General features: G+C 52.1%; 1 protein-coding gene across 1 annotated transcript; it reads right to left on the bottom strand.

Annotated features, from left to right (window-relative positions):
- Nucleotides 1-4929, bottom strand: Sfrp5 (secreted frizzled related protein 5). Its single transcript, XM_052762388.1, has 3 exons — nt 4257-4929; nt 2356-2433; nt 1-1026 (listed from the first exon to the last, which is right to left on the bottom strand). Exons 1-3 carry the CDS (start codon nt 4774-4776, stop codon nt 680-682), a joined length of 945 nt encoding a protein of 314 aa, XP_052618348.1. The 5' UTR covers nt 4777-4929; the 3' UTR covers nt 1-679.
- Nucleotides 4930-16621: the final 11692 nt, after the last annotated feature.

Below are 16621 nucleotides of genomic sequence, written 5' to 3'. Positions count from 1 at the left end.
AACAATTATTTTCCTTTATTTAATTAAAAACTTTAAAAAATATTAAGAACCAAACCTGTTGTCTAAAACCAGTGGCCTCACAGCAGTAGCAATAATTTATTGTCGGGTTTGGGACACAAGGGTATAGAGGGCTGAGGCAGGAGCCAGGACGCAAGCCTGTGTGACAATGTCTGCCGAAGCTGCTGAGCCGGCACTCCTGTCCAGCAGGGCTCCAGATGAGAAGTGGGTGTGGCTGGAGGACATGGAGACCTTGACTCTGGTTCTTTGGAGGCCTATGATGACATAAAGAGGCAGCAGGGAAGAAATCGTCCTCTAAGCACTGAAATCCCTCTTAAAAGAGACCCACTCTTCTTTCTGGAAACTCCCTCCCCAGGCTGTGGGAGGCCCTGCATCCTTCCCTCTCACATTTTTCTCCTTTGCCTGCTTTCTCAGACACTGGGGCTTCTCCCAGAAGAGAAAGTCCCTCTCCGAGAGAGGCAGCCCCGGGAGACCCCAGGACTCCAGGACCCTTCATTCAGTCAAGGAGGGAAGCCCTATGCCTAGCCTTTGGAGCCCGTGCAAGTTAGTAGTTGCATGGAGCCACCTCTGCCAGGGGCTGGGTCAGCCTAGGAGTGGGGGTGAGGCCAAGTGGGCAGGGACAGAGGGCAAGGCTGGCTGGCTGGGCAAGGAGGAGGGCCCTTCAGTGGGGTTCAGCTGCCCCATAGAAAAAAGGGTAGTAGAGAGAACAGGGGTAGGAGAACATGAACTTGACTGCGAACTTCATTTCCTTATTCTTCTTGTCCCAGCGGTAGACGGCCGTGAGCAGCAGCTGCCCCTCCACTTTGCGACCCATGACCAGGAAGCTGCCTGTCAGGCTGTCCAGCTGTGGGCAGGGACAGCCTGCGCCATTCTTCATGTGTAGGACCAGCTTCTTGGTGCCCTTGCGCTTTAAGGGGCCTGCCTTGAGCAGCTTCTTCTTCTTCTGGGCTCCAATCAACTTCCGGTCCCCATTGTCTATTTTGATCTCCTTAATGCGCATCTTGACCACTGTGGAAGGATGGGTGAGGGATGGTCTGAAAAGTGTCACATTTGTCAGGACAGCAGGAGCCCTAAGTTGATACCAGGACACTCTTGGGAAGCCTGCTGAGGTATGGGGCTTGGATGGCCGGACTCATGAGGTTACATCAATGTTTATGAAGCTCCTATGGGCTGGACTTCTGTGGACATGGTAGGCAGGCTTTCAGCTTTGAAGTACAGTAGGGTGATATGGGTATGAGAAGGGTGTGTCCTTCCTGAGTTCTGGAGGCCAAATCCTGTTAAGATCATCCAGGTTTAGATCCAGAGCACTCCTCCATAACACCAATGCAGGGTGGTAGGTTCTTTGGCAATGGGGTGGGGTGGCCACTGCCCATCTGGAGGATGTCTTTGTGATGCAGGGATACTGGTTTCTGCTATCCCTTTGTGGGTGATTCTGATGGGTCTTCTAGGTGTGTGTGTGTGAGATGAGTGGGTAGAGTGGTGGGGACTGGTAATATTTAATAGCCAGTTCTGGGAGGAGGAGTCCTACTGTGTAGCATTTGCTGATATCCATCCTGGCTGGAAGTATGTTGTGGTATGTGTAGGAGGGTGAGTGAATGTAGGGTAGGGAGGTAAAGTCCGGGCCTGTGGCTTGAGTCATCATCTAGATCACTCACAAGTGGCCATAAGGACCCAATACAGCCAGGGACAGGAATCCTGGGCTGAGGGCCCTCTGGCCAGCTTCACCTTTCTGCTATAGCTGGTCTCCATCTTTCAAGAAGCCAGAGAATAACTTTGACCACTCAGAAAGGGAACTGGCCTAAAACCTCTTCTTTTTTTCCTCCCCTGCTCTGCCCTCTGCAATTATAATAGCATTTTCTTTCCAAAGAGGCTACCAACATAAAGATTCCTCTGAAGTAAGGATTTCATCATTGCTCTTTCCCCTGTTTTTATAGATGAGGAGGCTAGGACACAAAACAGAACCAACTTTGCAAAGATCTCATGCAGAACTCTGTGGCCCACAGTGAGCTTGGTCCTAACTGGCTCAGAACAGCTGTCCCACAATGGGAAGCTGTGGGGAAAGCCAGTCACAACCCACCCTGGCCAGAGGAACACTGGGTACTCAGCCAAGACTCCAGGGGACAGGGGACTCTACTTCTATCCTGGAGTCCCGGGTCCTGTGAGGCTCCATCCATCTCCGACTAAGCTTGCACCCCCTAAAAAAAGAGCCCAGCCTCGGAGGCCTCTCCATAGCCAGTGCCAAGACACAGCTGTTGTAGCCTTACTCAGGTAGGGCTGGTTCTGAGCCAGGCTGCTGGGGGCAGTGTCAGGGCTGTGGTCCTGTGAGCCCATACTCACCAAAGTCGCTAGAGCACATCTGTTCCATGAGGCCATCAGCACTGTGCTCCATCTCACACTGGGCACAGATCCTGCTCACTGCAGAGAGAAAGAAAGCAGAGTGCTTGGAATCCCAAACCGCCAAGACAGTACAGGCTCCTCCAATAACCTCCCTCTTCACAAAAGCTGCTCTGTGATGCCTAACCAGAAAATGGGATGGTGGCACTAGGTGAGTGGCTGTGACAGTTCAGGAGAGCATATAGTGTAGGGACAATATGGTGTGTGTGGGGGGGCATTGTTTCCCCACGGCGACTGCAGCCATCACACACGTTGTGTTCTGAATTTTATCCCACCTAATACTCCGCTTGTGATGCGGGCGCTGCCTTTTCTACATCCAGTGAAGGGGCACAGGCCTAATATGGGCACCGAAGGCAGCAAAGCTTAGGGTGCAGGGTTGTGGCTCCTACTATATGGCCAGGGCGGATGTGTTTGTAGGGGTCGGGCAGGTGGGTAGCCAGCAGAGAAAAGCCAGCATTAACTTATAATTTCTCAAAGAAAGCCCAAACGACTCATTTTTATGTGAAACATCTGAATGTCATCTGTTGGCCACACATAGACCTTTCTACAACCCGCCTATTGTCCATCCCCCCCCACAAATCTGGCCTTTGTTTGGATTCTCTTGTGTGCCTGCCTCCAGGTGAGCAAGTCTCACTGGGAAGTGGGGGAGTCGTGGTGTAGCAAGGCAGGGCCAGGCAGGGTTCTGAGCCTAAGATTCTTGAGTTTCTCAGGCTGTTCATGTTTGGGCTCCAAAGAAACTATAAAAGGAACCAGTAGGGACTTCTGGGGACTGTGGATTTCTTGCTTAGCTGGCTCTATTCCTGCTTGCCTGCAGCTTTCAGCATCCAGGATGGGGAGTTCCCCCTCCCAGCACTCCATGGAGAGGGAGAAGGAGAAGGCAAGAGCCTCCTAGGACTAAGCAGTTAAGATTAGCTTGGAGAGAGGGGGTGGGATGGTGCAAGGAGGGGCCCAGCTGCTTTTGGGGAGTTGGGAGGGGAGCAAAAAGGGAATGGAGCTTTGCCTGTTCCAACCATGGAGGCTCATGGGAGCTCTTGCTCTCCCATGCTAACTGCTGGGTGTCACCCTGAGTGGGGTGGGTGTTAAGGGCCCAGGCCAGCCTGGAAGGGGACCTGCATTCTTGGAGAAAGGAGGAGGGAGTGTGGCCTCCAATCTTGGGACAGTTTTGAGGACCGGCACAGTGAAAGAGAAGCTGAGATCAAGCAGACATCAGACATGACGGCAATAACGGTACCAAGGTGCCAGTGGGAAGCAGAACCCGGGAGCTCAAGAAGCTGGGATTTTAATGCTGGGGAAGAAGGCTCAGAGAAGTTGAGTACCCGAAAGATATCCAGTCTAGGAATTGGAGAAGTTAGGGTTCCAGGCATAGAAATGAAGGGCCCTTAGTTCTTCCCTTAACCACTCGCCTTTCCCCAAATTTCCCACGTCGTCGGGGAGGAGTAGAGCTTGTCTGGGTGCCTGCAGTTCAGGTCAAAGACACTGTCCAGCGACCCCAAGCATTGCTGAGGTGAGGAAGGCAATAAAGAATTTATGGGGACGCCCCCAGGGCACCCAAGGATTCAGCAGCTTGGGAAAGCCGGCGTGCTGTGAGCTGCGCGAGGCACAGGTCAGATTGGGGAGAGAACCAGCGGGGATAACCAGAGCCCCAAGTTCACGAAGGTGGGAAGGAGAACCGAGACAGTTATTGGGCACTGGACGCGCGTGTGGTGTGCGCGCGCGCACTGTGTGTGTAAGGGACTTGGCACCTATCCGAGCGTGCAGATAAGGGTTTGGGGAGAGGCATCTGTCCAACCCCAGGTTGCTGGCCCGCGGGACCATCGGGGCGCGCGGGACCCTGGTGGCGCTACCTGGAGGTGCGGTGGCAGGCAGGTGCCCGAACTGCACCGCGATGCAGAGGTCGTTGTCCAGGGGGAACTTGTGGCAGTGCAGCATCTCGGGCCAGGGGAAGCCGTAGGCCTCCATGAGCGGTGCGCAGCCGGCGCGCACGGCCTCGCACAGGGAACGGCATGGGTAGATGGGCCGGTCTAGGCAGACGGGCGCGAAGAGCGAGCAGAGGAAGACCTGGGTGTCCGAGTGGCAGCGCTTGGCCAGCAGCGGCAGCCAGCTGCTCGCCTGCTGCTTCACCTCGGCTAGGCTCTCGTGTTCCAGCAGGTTGGGTAGCCGCATGCGCTTGTAGCCCACCGTGTGGCAGAGCGGCAGATCGGCGGGGATGTCGAGGCATTGCGGTGGTTTGGAGTAGGAACGGCCGTGCAGAGGCTCCGCCTGCCAGCCATAGTAGTCGTACTCCTGGCCGCGCGCCGGAGCCGCATGCAGCGCCCCGAGCAGCAGCGCCAGCGCGGCCGTCCGCGCACCCCGCGCCACCCGCATGACTGGATGTCACCGCCCGCCCCGACGGCTCGGTGCTCGGGGCCCGGCTGCCCGGTGTGCGCCCGGGCCGGGATGCTCCCTGCAACTGTCCCAGCTGCTCGGGTCGGCCAAGTAGGTGGCAGCCTCTGCTCTGCTCCGCTGCCGGAGTGATCCAGGCGCCTCCCACCTCGGGGCTCCAGCCCAGGCCACGCCGTGCCCTAGCCAATCTGCAGTCGTTGGTCCCCCCCACCCCACGCCCGCCCCGGGTTGGCGGACCTGGGAGGAACCCTGGAGTCCCTCCCGCCCGCTTCCCGTCCGGTTCCCGCTCCGCCCCACTGTGCGACCCTGGCCGGTCAACTACTCCCCTGCGGCAGCCCAGGCCTCTCCTTGTGCCTCTTCCTGGGACTCGACATTTTCCTCACCCTTGGCCTTTTCTCCATCTTCCTTATCTCTCTCCGCCAGTCTCTCCTGTTCCTTTTCTCACTCACTTCACCTGCTTATCTCTCCTCCTCGGCCTTTCCCTGCTCCGCTCTGGTTTCTCTTCCCCAACACCTTCATTTGCTCTTCTCCGATACTGGAGTCTCTTGACCATACACGCCCTCCTGGCCAGGCGGGCAGAGCTTCACCCTGAGGTCTTCAAGTACCCACTGAGCTTCTGCCCAGAGCCAGGCACCTTGCAGCCTGCTGGGGGTCGTAGATGGCGGTCAAGGGGGTGGTGTGAAGGAAATTTTAGCTTCTATTTAATGAGCTTCTGCTAAGTGCCAGGGATACTGTGCCACACTGCAGAACCTTATCGATGCCTCTTTCTAATGAAAGTTCGCATCCAGTGGGTGCTAACTGTGCTTGGAGACTGTTCTAGGCACATTACATAAACTACCTCATTTAATTTTCACAGTGATGCTATAGAGAGGCTAGGTACCATTATTACAACCACTTTACAGATAGACTCGGAGGCTGAGGTTAGGGAAGGATTAGTTAGAGCTGGCCGTTGGATCTGGATAGTCTGGTTCCAGAGTCAGAGCACAGAAACAATTAAAAGGCCTGGATTCTGAGAGTTCAGAGTAGTGGAGATAATTGTCCCGGGGTTGCTCAGCTCATGTGCTAAAGAAGGCAGGATTTGAATTCAAGCACTGGGCTCCAAAGAGCAGAGCTTCACTGTTCTTGGTTAATATAAGATTCCCGTCTGGGGCAGGAAACACTATGGGTGGATGGAGAAATGTTGTTGTCATCCAAGCAGACATCAGAAAGGTGACATCCAGAACCCTGCGCTTGGTGTCTTTTGTCGGTCTGGGTCCTGTCTTCCTTGACTTTCCTGTGAGAAGAACTGGAGCAGTGGCTTGTGAGAGGAAGCTCTGTGAGTCTCACTGGACCTCTGGCTTCCCCTCTGGGGAGGAGCCTCCTAGGGCTTGGGTAGTGAGGTGGGGTGGAGTGGAGTGGGAAGGGGGGCGCTGGTTCTACTGTAAGGAGTGCTTCTCCCCAGTAATCCTTACCTTTTCTCTCTGCTCCTCAACATTTCCAGGGCTTCTGGCTTCTGATCGATCTACCCACGCCGTGGTAGTGGAGAGAGGTGGGGACCATGCCTTAGTATCCACCCCAAACATACAGAGCACTTGCTATGTGCCACATATAGGTGGGGTGCAAAAGGCGTGGTCCTGAATGCAGTTGACGTAGCTGTGAGAACAATACACCAGGCAGAGCAGAGGAAGCGAGAACGGATCAGGCAGACAGCCCAGGGTGGGGCACGATGCCTCTGGTGTTCTGGATGAAGGAGTTGAGTCCAGGTGGAGCTTCCCTTCCCGTTCTCCCTTTACATGCAAGAGGCCCTATAGATGACCATTTAGAGGGTGAAGGACTGGTCACCACAGAGCCGAGCCATACAGAATAGTAATGTGGAAGGACACTGACTACATCAGAAAGCCAAGTTTGAATTCTGTCCCTCCTCACCAACTACCACCTGTGTGACCTCAGGCAAATAAGAGTGATTCTGGGGGCTGGAGAGATGGCTCAGAGGTTAAGAGCACTGAATGCTCTTCCAGAGGTCCCGAGTTCAATCCCCAGCACCCACATGGTGGCTTACAACCATCTGCAATGAGATCTGGCACGCAGGCACTACACTGTATACATAATACACAATAAATAAATCTTTCAAAAAAAAAGTGATTCTGACCTTCAGTCTTCTTCTTTATAAAGGGGACTTCCATTGAAGTTATTGTGATGGGCAAGGTAGATGAATGGATGGCCTCATGCAACACCCACATGTGAAGAGCAACCAGGAATGTCAGATGTTCACAGAGATGAGTCTTTGGGTTGTTCTCAACACCCCCTGAGATGCCTTGGACAGGGCTCTCATTTGAACTCCGAGAGTGGAGTTGCTCTCTGTGATCCACCCCCTGCCTCATCTCTGGGCCTGGCCATCTTGTGACCATCTTGTACACTGTAGGGTAGGTGTGGCTGTGGACACTTACAAGGGCCCTGGGCCTCCCAGGTGGTGTGTAAGGTGTTGGCTCCTGGGCCTCCTGGTTTGGCTGGGCTGTTCTTGGCATTGCTGTGGGTGACCTGGACAGAGCTGGGCATTGTTCCTGTGGCTGGTTATATAAGGCCAACACATGGCCAGAAAGCAAGCATGTCTGGGCCTGGCAGCTCAGGTTCCAAAGGGCAGTGGAACTGGGCTGGGAGCCTTCTTGAAGAGGATCGTGTGCCTTCTTTACCTGCCAGCTCTGATGTGAGGAGGTCTGAGGCTCCCTGACATGGATGCAGGATGAGAGCAAGGGGGAAGCCCTTTACAAGGGATGGAGCCAGAGTGCACGGGGCTGCTCAAGGCAGTCTCTTTCTGTGGCTAGCCCTTCCCCTGGCTCTGTGGTTGGGCAATCGAGGCTGCTTTCTGATGTGGTGCTGTTCCTTGCTGAGGTGAACCCAGGGCCTAGGCAGCTGGATCGGGTACCTGGCACACTTGGCATCTGTCTGTCCTGGGATGTATGTAGTCTGTCCAGGTTCATGCTACCTCAGCTAGTAGAGGGGACCACTTGTTCAAAAGAGCAAAATTCTGTATAGATATCTCTGGCATCTAAGATGCTTCTAATTGTTTTTATAAACTCCTATAGTTTTCTACAATTTTATTGTTTATTTCAATGGATCTCAAAATCACAAGCCTTTTCAGAGGGTATACAAAATCAAAATTGTACATAATTTAAAAGTCAACTTAAAGTACAAGATAAATCAATGGATTTTAGGGCAATGGAAAAAAAGTTTATTAATAGGCTTCAGATTACACATTATTATAATGAATATATAGCTCATATGTCATTTTGGGGTGCTATCAAAGAAGATGTCCATAATTATCTGCAAAGGCCATTAAAACACTCTTCCTTTTCCAACTACATTTCTGCATAAGGCCAAATTTTCATCATATAGTTCAGCCAAAACATGTGTGGCAACAAATTGGCTGCAGAAGCAGCCAGAAGAGTCCAGCTGGCCTCTATTAGCCTATACATTAAGGGGATTTACAAACTGTAAAATAATGACATTCTTCTCAGGACATTGCGTGTTTTTTCTCTCATTTGAAAAAGCATAATTATCTTTGTGAAGTTTGTTTATGTTAACATACAATGATTTTTTAAATTTATTTTGTAAAGATTTGTTTATTTATTATGTATACAGAGTTTGCCTGCATGTATGCCTGCCCACCAGAAGAGGGCACCAGATCTCATTTTAGATGGTTGTGAGCCACCATGTGGTTGCTGTGAACTGAACTCAGAACCTCTGGAAGAGCAGACAGTGTTCTTAACCTCTGAGCCATCTCTCCAGCCCATACAATGATTTATTGACAGAATTAATTAATTTAATTTTTTCTTATCTTAAATTTCAAACACTGTAAGTCACTTTTTGGGATTCTAAATTGATTAATTTACTGACTGATAATAGGCTCATAGATGCCAGACCGGCCAAGAGAGTGACCAGGAACCCGCCTGTTCCCTGCAGTCTCTGGCCTCACCTGCAGACAGAGTTCGGAACCTGGAAGTAGTCTTGTTGAGCTGACTTGCTTTCTGTGTTACTTTACCAAGTAACCTGAGGGCTGGGCTTGAGAGTCTGTCTAGCTGAGACTATAGGAAATCCCTTCACACATGACAACTCCTGTCATTGGGAGTGTGGGCTCTGGGTAACAAAAGGAGATCGGCCTGCCTTTGCCCCCCCCCCCCCAGTACTGGGATTAAAGGCATGCGCCACCACCGCCCGGGTTCTTCCTGCTTTTGTAGTTGAATCCTTTCTGCTTTACATACTTTAAAGCTGTGTGGTTGGGAGCACAAGGCTTTGTGATTGTGTGTGTGTGTGTGTGTGTGTGTGTGTGTGTGTGTGTGTGTGTGTGTGTGTTATGTGCACCCTCTTCCTGCCTGGTGCCTGAGGAGGTTAGAGGAGGCATTAGATCCCCCAGAGCTGGAGTTACAGGCAGTTGTGAGCCACCTGATGTGGTTCTGGGAATCAAACTAGGGTCCTCTACCAGAGCAGTATGGACCCTTAACCACTGAGTCATCCCTGCAGTCCACTGCTTCCTCTCGGGAATGCAGTTTAGAGACAACGAGGTACTTGCCTGGCACTGTGCTCTATATTATATGTTGTCTCATCTAATTATCTCAATAGCACTGCGAGAGAGACGTTATCCCCATTTATATGAGGAAACAAGCTCAGAGAAGGTAAGTAACATAGAGTCACACAGCTAGAAAGAGTACCAGGACTGAAACCAGGACTTCCTTTTGTGGTTTGTGGATTCCTGGCTGCATGTGAGAAGTTGCTGGGGGACGTGCTATCTTGTTGGGCACTGAGTCAAGCTGCCTTGCAGAAGGGGGTCTGAGGGGAGCAGACCCTTCAGGGAGACCCAAGTCGCTATAGCTGAGGTGGGTTGGCTCCCTGATCTCAGCAATGCTCCATCTAGAAGGCAGGAGGCCATTGATGAGCAAATCCATGAACTTGCGATCACCATGGAGGATGACTTCCTGGTTGGAGGAAATGTAAGATGACTTCCTGGTTGGAGGAAATGTAAGATGACTTCCTGGTTGGAGGAAATGTAGAATGACTTCCTGGTTGGAGGAAATGTAAGATGACTTCCTGGTTGGAGGGAAGATGCTCAGAGCCCCCTCCGTGGGAAGGGGAGAAAGTGTGGGCGGAGTCAAAGACCCCCTCTCCTCCCAGGCTTTGTTTCTACTGCTTTCAGGCTGTGGGAATTTGGACAAGACCCAATTCCCTGTGCTTTGGTTTTCCTATCAGCAAAATGAATGGGGAGAATTTCTCTGCGGGTTTGTAGACGACTGCTCTGGCGTTAGGTGCAAAAGCCTGTGTGCAGTCACAAGAGTACAGTGCAGGGTCCCCTTTTCTAGCTCCAGACATGGTGATGTGGGTTGCTGGGGGCCCCACGTTTATAAACTGTTGCAGCTGAGAGTAATCCTCGATTCTGCCCTGACCACCAGCGGCTATGGAGGCAGTACGGAAAGCTATCAGCCATTCTCCACGACTCCCCAAATCAACACAGACACAGAACGGCTCATTTGCCTGTAAATAAAACAGCGATTTCTGTGATTGGAGCTAAATGACATGCTCTCAGGACTACAGCTCCTTCCCAGGCTCACAGAAATCAGCTGGTAGCCCTTGAGGCAGGAGGGGGAAGTGACTGGCTTTTCAAGGGACAGCAGGTCAGAGGCCCTAGGGGGGCACTTTGTGCTCTGGGTGCAGGAGAGGAAGTCAGCATCCCTGGGAGGGACCTAGGGGCAGGACTGTGGAGGGCAAACCCAGGGCATTAGTGTTTGGGGTTGGGACCAGCTGTTGGGGGAACCATGCAGAGACAATGGTCTCATTAAGGAGAGGGTGCAGGCAGGCAGGAGCTGGGCATGGCCACAGCAAGGGAGAGAATGTGGGGAACTGAGCCTCCTCTTGCCAGCCCAGCCAATGGAGCAATTGTCCTCTGGGAGGAGGGAGCTGGAGTCTGAGCCTGGGAATGGCTGGACAGTTGCCCTTGGGGCAACTGAGGTGGTCCTGGCCCCTTTGCTGGCCTAGAATGACTTTTCTGCTGGTTGCTGAGAGTTCAGGCCCCAGAGCGGGTTGCTGGGCCTGACAGTTCAGGGTGTGGGTCCCCACAGAAGGCTCTCCGAAAAGGAATTCCTAGTTCCTAATTGCCCACGTCTGGAGAACCTGGTACTGTTTAGGGTTGTCTCTGGCCTGGCCTAGTTGGCTTCTGTAGCTCTCCTGTGCAACTCCATCCTGCTGTTCTGTGCTGGTGGATCCCAAGAGCTCCACTTGCCAAGAGATGGTTGAACTGGCTGTGCTCCTCAGCTGGGTGGGCAGCTGGCTCCCATCTGGGTGAGGTGAGGGAGTGTGTGGTCATCAGGATGGCTGGGCTACCACTTGAACTTAGTGGGCACCATCCTGCACAACCTGCGTGATCAGAGGTTTCCTCTCTCACACGCTGACAGAGCTCCTGCTGAGATGTATCCAGAGCTCAGTGCTTCTCACCAAGTGACAGAGGTGACATGGCAGAGCTCAGTAGAGAAGAGAGGGGCAAGGTAATTGGGGCTGGCACTGAGCCCCAACATCCCTCCCAACCCTGGACCCTGCCCTGGAGGATGTTCGGGGCTCTTTTGCAGCTGGAAGGGCATACTTGATAGTTCCGGATGCTCTGATTGGTTAGATCTCTGTTCTGATGGGTCAGTGTTGATTCTGATGGACAGATCTGCTGGGACTGGCCTGCTTCTGCTCCGTAGTAGCTCCTAGTTCTTATGCCTGGCTTAGGCGTTTGTTCATTCTAAGGGAGGCGGTGGGCAGCTCAGGTGTGAGAATGAACTTCCCGCAGCTCTGAACTGTTGCTGGTTTTCTGGCCCTCCAACATGGCTGATTTGGGCACACATCATAGAAGAAGGGAGAGATTCTCAAACTACACAACAAAGTGGCAGCTGTGGATAGAAACTGATCAGAACACACATTTTGATACCTGGGCCACCTGCAGAGATCCCAGCTGAATGCATGTCACTCCTAGGTAGTTGGATGCAGTGGACCTTGGACCAGTGTGAGAAACCCTGGTCTTGGAGGTGGTTTGTGTGCATGTGTGGTACTAGAGGTCGAACCCAGGGCCCTGTATAGGCATATGTTCCACTACTGAGCTATACAGCTCGTGATTGTCTTGGAAAGGCTGTAGCTGGTCCTTTGCTCTGTACCACCTCATCTGCTGGGCACAGCCTCTCCCCAGTCTCCTGCTTATGGGCCTCTTTGGGATAAAGTGAGGACTATTTTTTGTGGAAGTTCCACACAGCCTGGCCTCTCTCCTCTGCCCTGGTCCCCTGTCTCTTGTCTTTGGCAGTTTAGTTGATTTCACAACCCTCTTATTTGCCCAGCCCCCAGCTCAGTGCTCTGATGGATAACAGTGTCAGGGGACAGTGTGTGTCCTGCATTAAGTGTTCCATCATCTCGGTGACTAGGCGCACAGTGGGGAGGCGTTATCATCTTCCTCCTGTGCACGAGATGGGAAGACAGAGGTGAACTGGTCGCACCGTAGGGAGGTTGCAGATGGATGGCCCTCTACCACACATCTCTGGCTCCTCATTCTCACCCCTCATCCAGCCTGGCCAGCACTATGAGAACAGTGTCTATCTCTAATGAGGACATTATAGGGGTTTCTGCTTCGGGAGAGAGTCCCATGGGACAGCTATTGGGGTCCTGGTGAGGATGACTCATCTTAATGAAGGGCTTGGGAGTTACAGATGTCGTCTTGTTCCATCCTTATGGCACCAGGGAGGCTTATGGGAACACTCCCTATTTTGCATTTGAGGACACCGAGGCTGGAGGTTAGCTTCCTCCAGTTCATTCTGGCAGTATGTGATGGCGAGACCCGGAACAAAGCTCTGATTCTTTTTGCTCTGACATTCCGTCCTTTTCCCACTGCCCCATGAATCCAGTGGGGCCAAAGTTAGGAAAACTAAAAGAGCTGGGCTGGTCCCTCTGCGGCCAACCAAGGAGGGCTTGTGAAATCAGACCAGGGTCTGCAGGAGACAAGAGGTCGGTGCCTTCTGACCTGGCTCAGGGATGAGGCAGTTGGGGGTCAGGGATAGGTGGATTCTTTCCCCTTAACTCATCGGTCAGCCTTTGACTTCCTGGAATTTTTGTTTGGATTCCAAATGACTTGGCAATGAGTTCTTTTCCCCACAGTTCCTGCATACAGGAACCCAGCACCGTGCACTTCCAGACTGCACACTTTCACACCCTTTCCTAAAGGGCTGGTTGATAGCAGACTGGGAGGTCAGCTGGGCAGGAGAGCCAGTGGTCACCAAGAGTTTGGCAGCAAGTTTCTGAGGAAGGCAGAAAGGACGTGGGCTTCTGTGCCCTAAGACCCAGGGTAAGACCAGCCACTTCCGGTGCCACTGCGGGGCTCTGCGTATCCTCTCCCAGTCTCAGTCTCTCAGCCCTTCCAGGCAAATGTAAAACCGTCCTGGTGAGCGGCTTGGGTGAGAGCATGTCTGAGGAGATCGATCACTATAATTGATTAGTTGGAGGTCAAGCTTGGCAGAGATTGTGAGTGGGATCTCTGCAGTGGTGAAAATATTCCCTCCTGCCACTCCAAGTCAGTGGCCACCAGCCATGTGTGTCTGGGGCTGCTGAGGAACTGAGTTTTAATGTAATTGTGCTTTAGGGAGATGGGAATCATAGAATACCAAATAACTACCTTTTAAAAACTGGTTTTTAACCTTTATTTTTATTTTATGTGAATGGGTGTTCTGCCTACATACACATCTATACACCACGTGCATGTTGGCTCCCCTGGGACTGGAATTACAGTTGTGAGTCACCACGTGGGTGCTGGGGATTGAATCCAGGTCCTCTGGAAGAGCGCCCAATGTTTTCAACCCCAAAGCCATCTCTCTAGCTCCCTATCTTAAAACGAGCAACCCAGGCGTTTAGGACACTCACAGGCTTATACAGCCACCAAACATCACTTGGATTTAGTTGCAAACCATTTGTCATCTCTGAAAGAAACCCTGCTCCCTAAAGCAGGAGCTTCCCATCCTCTCCATACCCAGATCTGGCAGCCATACAACACTTCCATATCTATGGCTTTGCCTGTTCTGAGCACTTCCTACAAATGTCCGTCAATGTGACTTGCCTGGCTGGTTTCTTCCTCTTAACTTGATGCTGTAAAGTTGTCTATGTTATAGCATGTGCTAGTCCTCTGTCTTTTTTAAATGTTGGCTGGTGATCACTGTACTGCACAACAGAAACGCTGTGATATACTTTGAGACAAGTGAGGGAACAGGGCTTCCATATGCTGGCTGTTCCCTTAGAGGACTCCGTGGGACAGTAGAAGGACCTAAGAAATGAGAAGACTAAAAATGGTGCCTGGGGTCTCTCCAAAGAAGTTCAAAGCGTTACCTGATGACAGGCACGTCTGTCACGTGTGGAAGTCTTACTGAGGCCCAGCACTGGGTTGTGTATGATGTAACTATTTAATACTGGCAGAGCCATTTAAAATACATTTATTTATGTATATTTATGGGTACTATATGATTTTTTAAATTATATATGTATTTCTTTTTAAGGCAGTGTTTTTCTATGTAGCCCAGGCTGGACTCAAACCCACAGCCCCCTACTTCTAGGAGCTGGGACTATAGGTGCGTACAGACACACTCAGCATCACAGAGATTTGCAAGTAGAGCTTCCTTTTCATTCCTGTTTTACAGAGTAGGAAGGAGACAGAGTCTCAGAGTGCTGGAGTAACTCATTAGCTTATTTAGCTGGTACATGGCCAGCCTATGAACCTGAATCCGTCCCTTGCTGAGGCCAGTGATCTTCATCAGAGCTGTGCACCCCGCAAGGGAAGCCGATTAGGGACTCAGTCCCCTCCCCCCAGCTTGCGGCAGGGTTTCCCAGCTCCATGTCCTGTCAACCTTTCTGTACTCTGATGGGACCTGGGCTTCTCGGAGTGATAGCAGGGGTGGCCCATGGGCTAGAGAGCAGTCTCTATCTCCTTCCCAGTGTTTATCAGTGAGTAACCTGCCTGTGCCCTCAGAGGCCCCCACTATTAATTGATCCGGGAAGGAGGCTCTGTTAATTGCTGACTCAGAATAAACAGGGCCAGGAGAACTGGGGCTGATAGCAGAGCGAGCCCCTCAGCAGTATTGCCCTTTGCCCTCTGGGAAAGGGTGGTGGGAAGGGGTGATAGACAGCAAATGGGAGGTGTGTTCCTGGGAATGGCTTTGGAGTGGGGGAGGGAGACTGGTTTCCTGGGGCCCCAAAGAGTCACTCGGGATGTCCTTATGGGAACAAAATCTGGCTGGGCTCCCCGTGTGCCATGCCCTGTGAAAGGGTTTGGGAGGAGGGCCAGCAAGACTCTGATACTCATCTTTTATCCCTCCCTTTATCCATCTATTCTTCCTTCCTTCCCTTTAACATCTGAGTGTCTTTCTTCTCACCTCTTCTCCCCTTTGGGCCATTCACCCCCTTTTCTTTCTCCTCGTTACGTCAATTTATCCTTTCTGTGTTCAGTTTATTCATCTGAAAGCCCATGTTTTCCTTGTAACCCTCCACTTTCTTCATTAATCATCCATCACCATCTTCATCCGTCTTCATCCTTCCTTCCCCTGCAGAGTGACCACACGTTTCTAGGGAAGAGAATGATGGGAGTCCCTCAACCAACCCAGTCATGGGGTTCTGAGACGGGGACCTACATAGTCCTGACTGAGTTCACAGTCTGACCTCAGACATGATGTGCACTTGCTCAAGGTTAGGTAGTCTCGCTGTCCCTGGGGGGAAGGGTAAAACTTTATTCCTTTGGAGTGGAGACCAAATAACTTACTGTCTAAACAGGATACTTCAGTCCTAGTAACCACCCAGCTGGCCCATGAGTGACCTCAGAATGTTCTGGGCAAAGCAGAATGTTCAGCCATATTTCCTTGGACCCAGCCATGGTGAGTCTGTGACTCCGGCCTCTCCAAAGCCAACACTGGATTTGGGGGTAGGCCCAGTGAGTAGAGCATGCTTCAACATCAGGCCCTTGGTAAGAGTTGGGTGTCTGATCTCCCTCTGTTACCCCAGAGTCCACACTCTCAATGACAGGAATTGTCATGTGTGAAGGGATTTCCTACAGCCTCAGCTAGACAGACCCTCAAGCCCAGCCCTCAGGTTACTTGGTAAAGTAACACAGAAAGCTAGTCAGCTCGACAAGACTGCTTCCAGGTTCTGAACTCTGTCTGCAGGTGAGGCCAGAGGCTGCAGGGAACAGGCGGGTTCCTGGTCACTCTCTTGGCTAGCCATATGTGGTTTCTCCAAGAAGGAACAGTGGCAGCAAGAATGATGGGTAACAATGATGGAGCCCTTGTTAAGTGCCAGACACAGTCCTGGGTGCCCAGCCAGTAGACGTGGGAGTGCAAGAGGCCACCGGGGGACAGAGCCCTTTGGGACCCTAACCTTCTGCTTCTGCTGCACCCCCACCCCCATGGAGCGCTCAGGTGGGTCTGGTTGATTGTGTTCACCTGTCTGCCACCACCCTGCTCCTGAACTGCTCTCCGGGGAGATAAGATAATCACAGCCCATTAATCAAGGTGGCCTGGCACATTACAGGTGCAGATAAGCCCCCTCCCGGACTGGCTCCTGGGGCTGGGCCAGTGGAGGTTGCTGGGGAGTTTGGCCTCGAATTCCAGTATCAAGTGTGTGGAGATGGGGGTGGAGTCCATCGTGGGCATTGGGATGATGATACGTTGGGAAAGGCAGGTTAGCTGAGAGTCCAGAGATCTGGCTGTCCCCAGTCTGTGTCTTTAGATATACCACAGCACCTCTCTGGGCCTCTGTTTCCACCTGTGAAGAAAACGGAGGAGGGGCAGGGACAGCATGAATGGTC

The sequence above is a fragment of the Peromyscus californicus genome, unplaced genomic scaffold (genome assembly GCF_007827085.1).
Source record: "Peromyscus californicus insignis strain IS unplaced genomic scaffold, ASM782708v3 Scaffold_4__1_contigs__length_199733344, whole genome shotgun sequence".
Lineage (NCBI taxonomy): Eukaryota > Metazoa > Chordata > Mammalia > Rodentia > Cricetidae > Peromyscus > Peromyscus californicus.
The sequence above is the reverse complement of the archived record's forward strand: the minus strand, read 5'-3'. Positions and strand labels throughout refer to the sequence as shown.

Coding starts and splice junctions, on each gene's coding strand:
- Sfrp5 (XM_052762388.1), bottom strand. CDS start 4,776: ATGCGGGTGGCGCGGGGTGCGCGGACGGCCGCGCTGGCGCTGCTGCTC. Junction 2,434..4,256: donor GCCTGCCACCGCACCTCCAG/GTAGCGCCACCA, acceptor TTCTCTCTGCAG/TGAGCAGGATCTGTGCCCAG. Junction 1,027..2,355: donor GATGTGCTCTAGCGACTTTG/GTGAGTATGGGC, acceptor ATCCTTCCACAG/TGGTCAAGATGCGCATTAAG.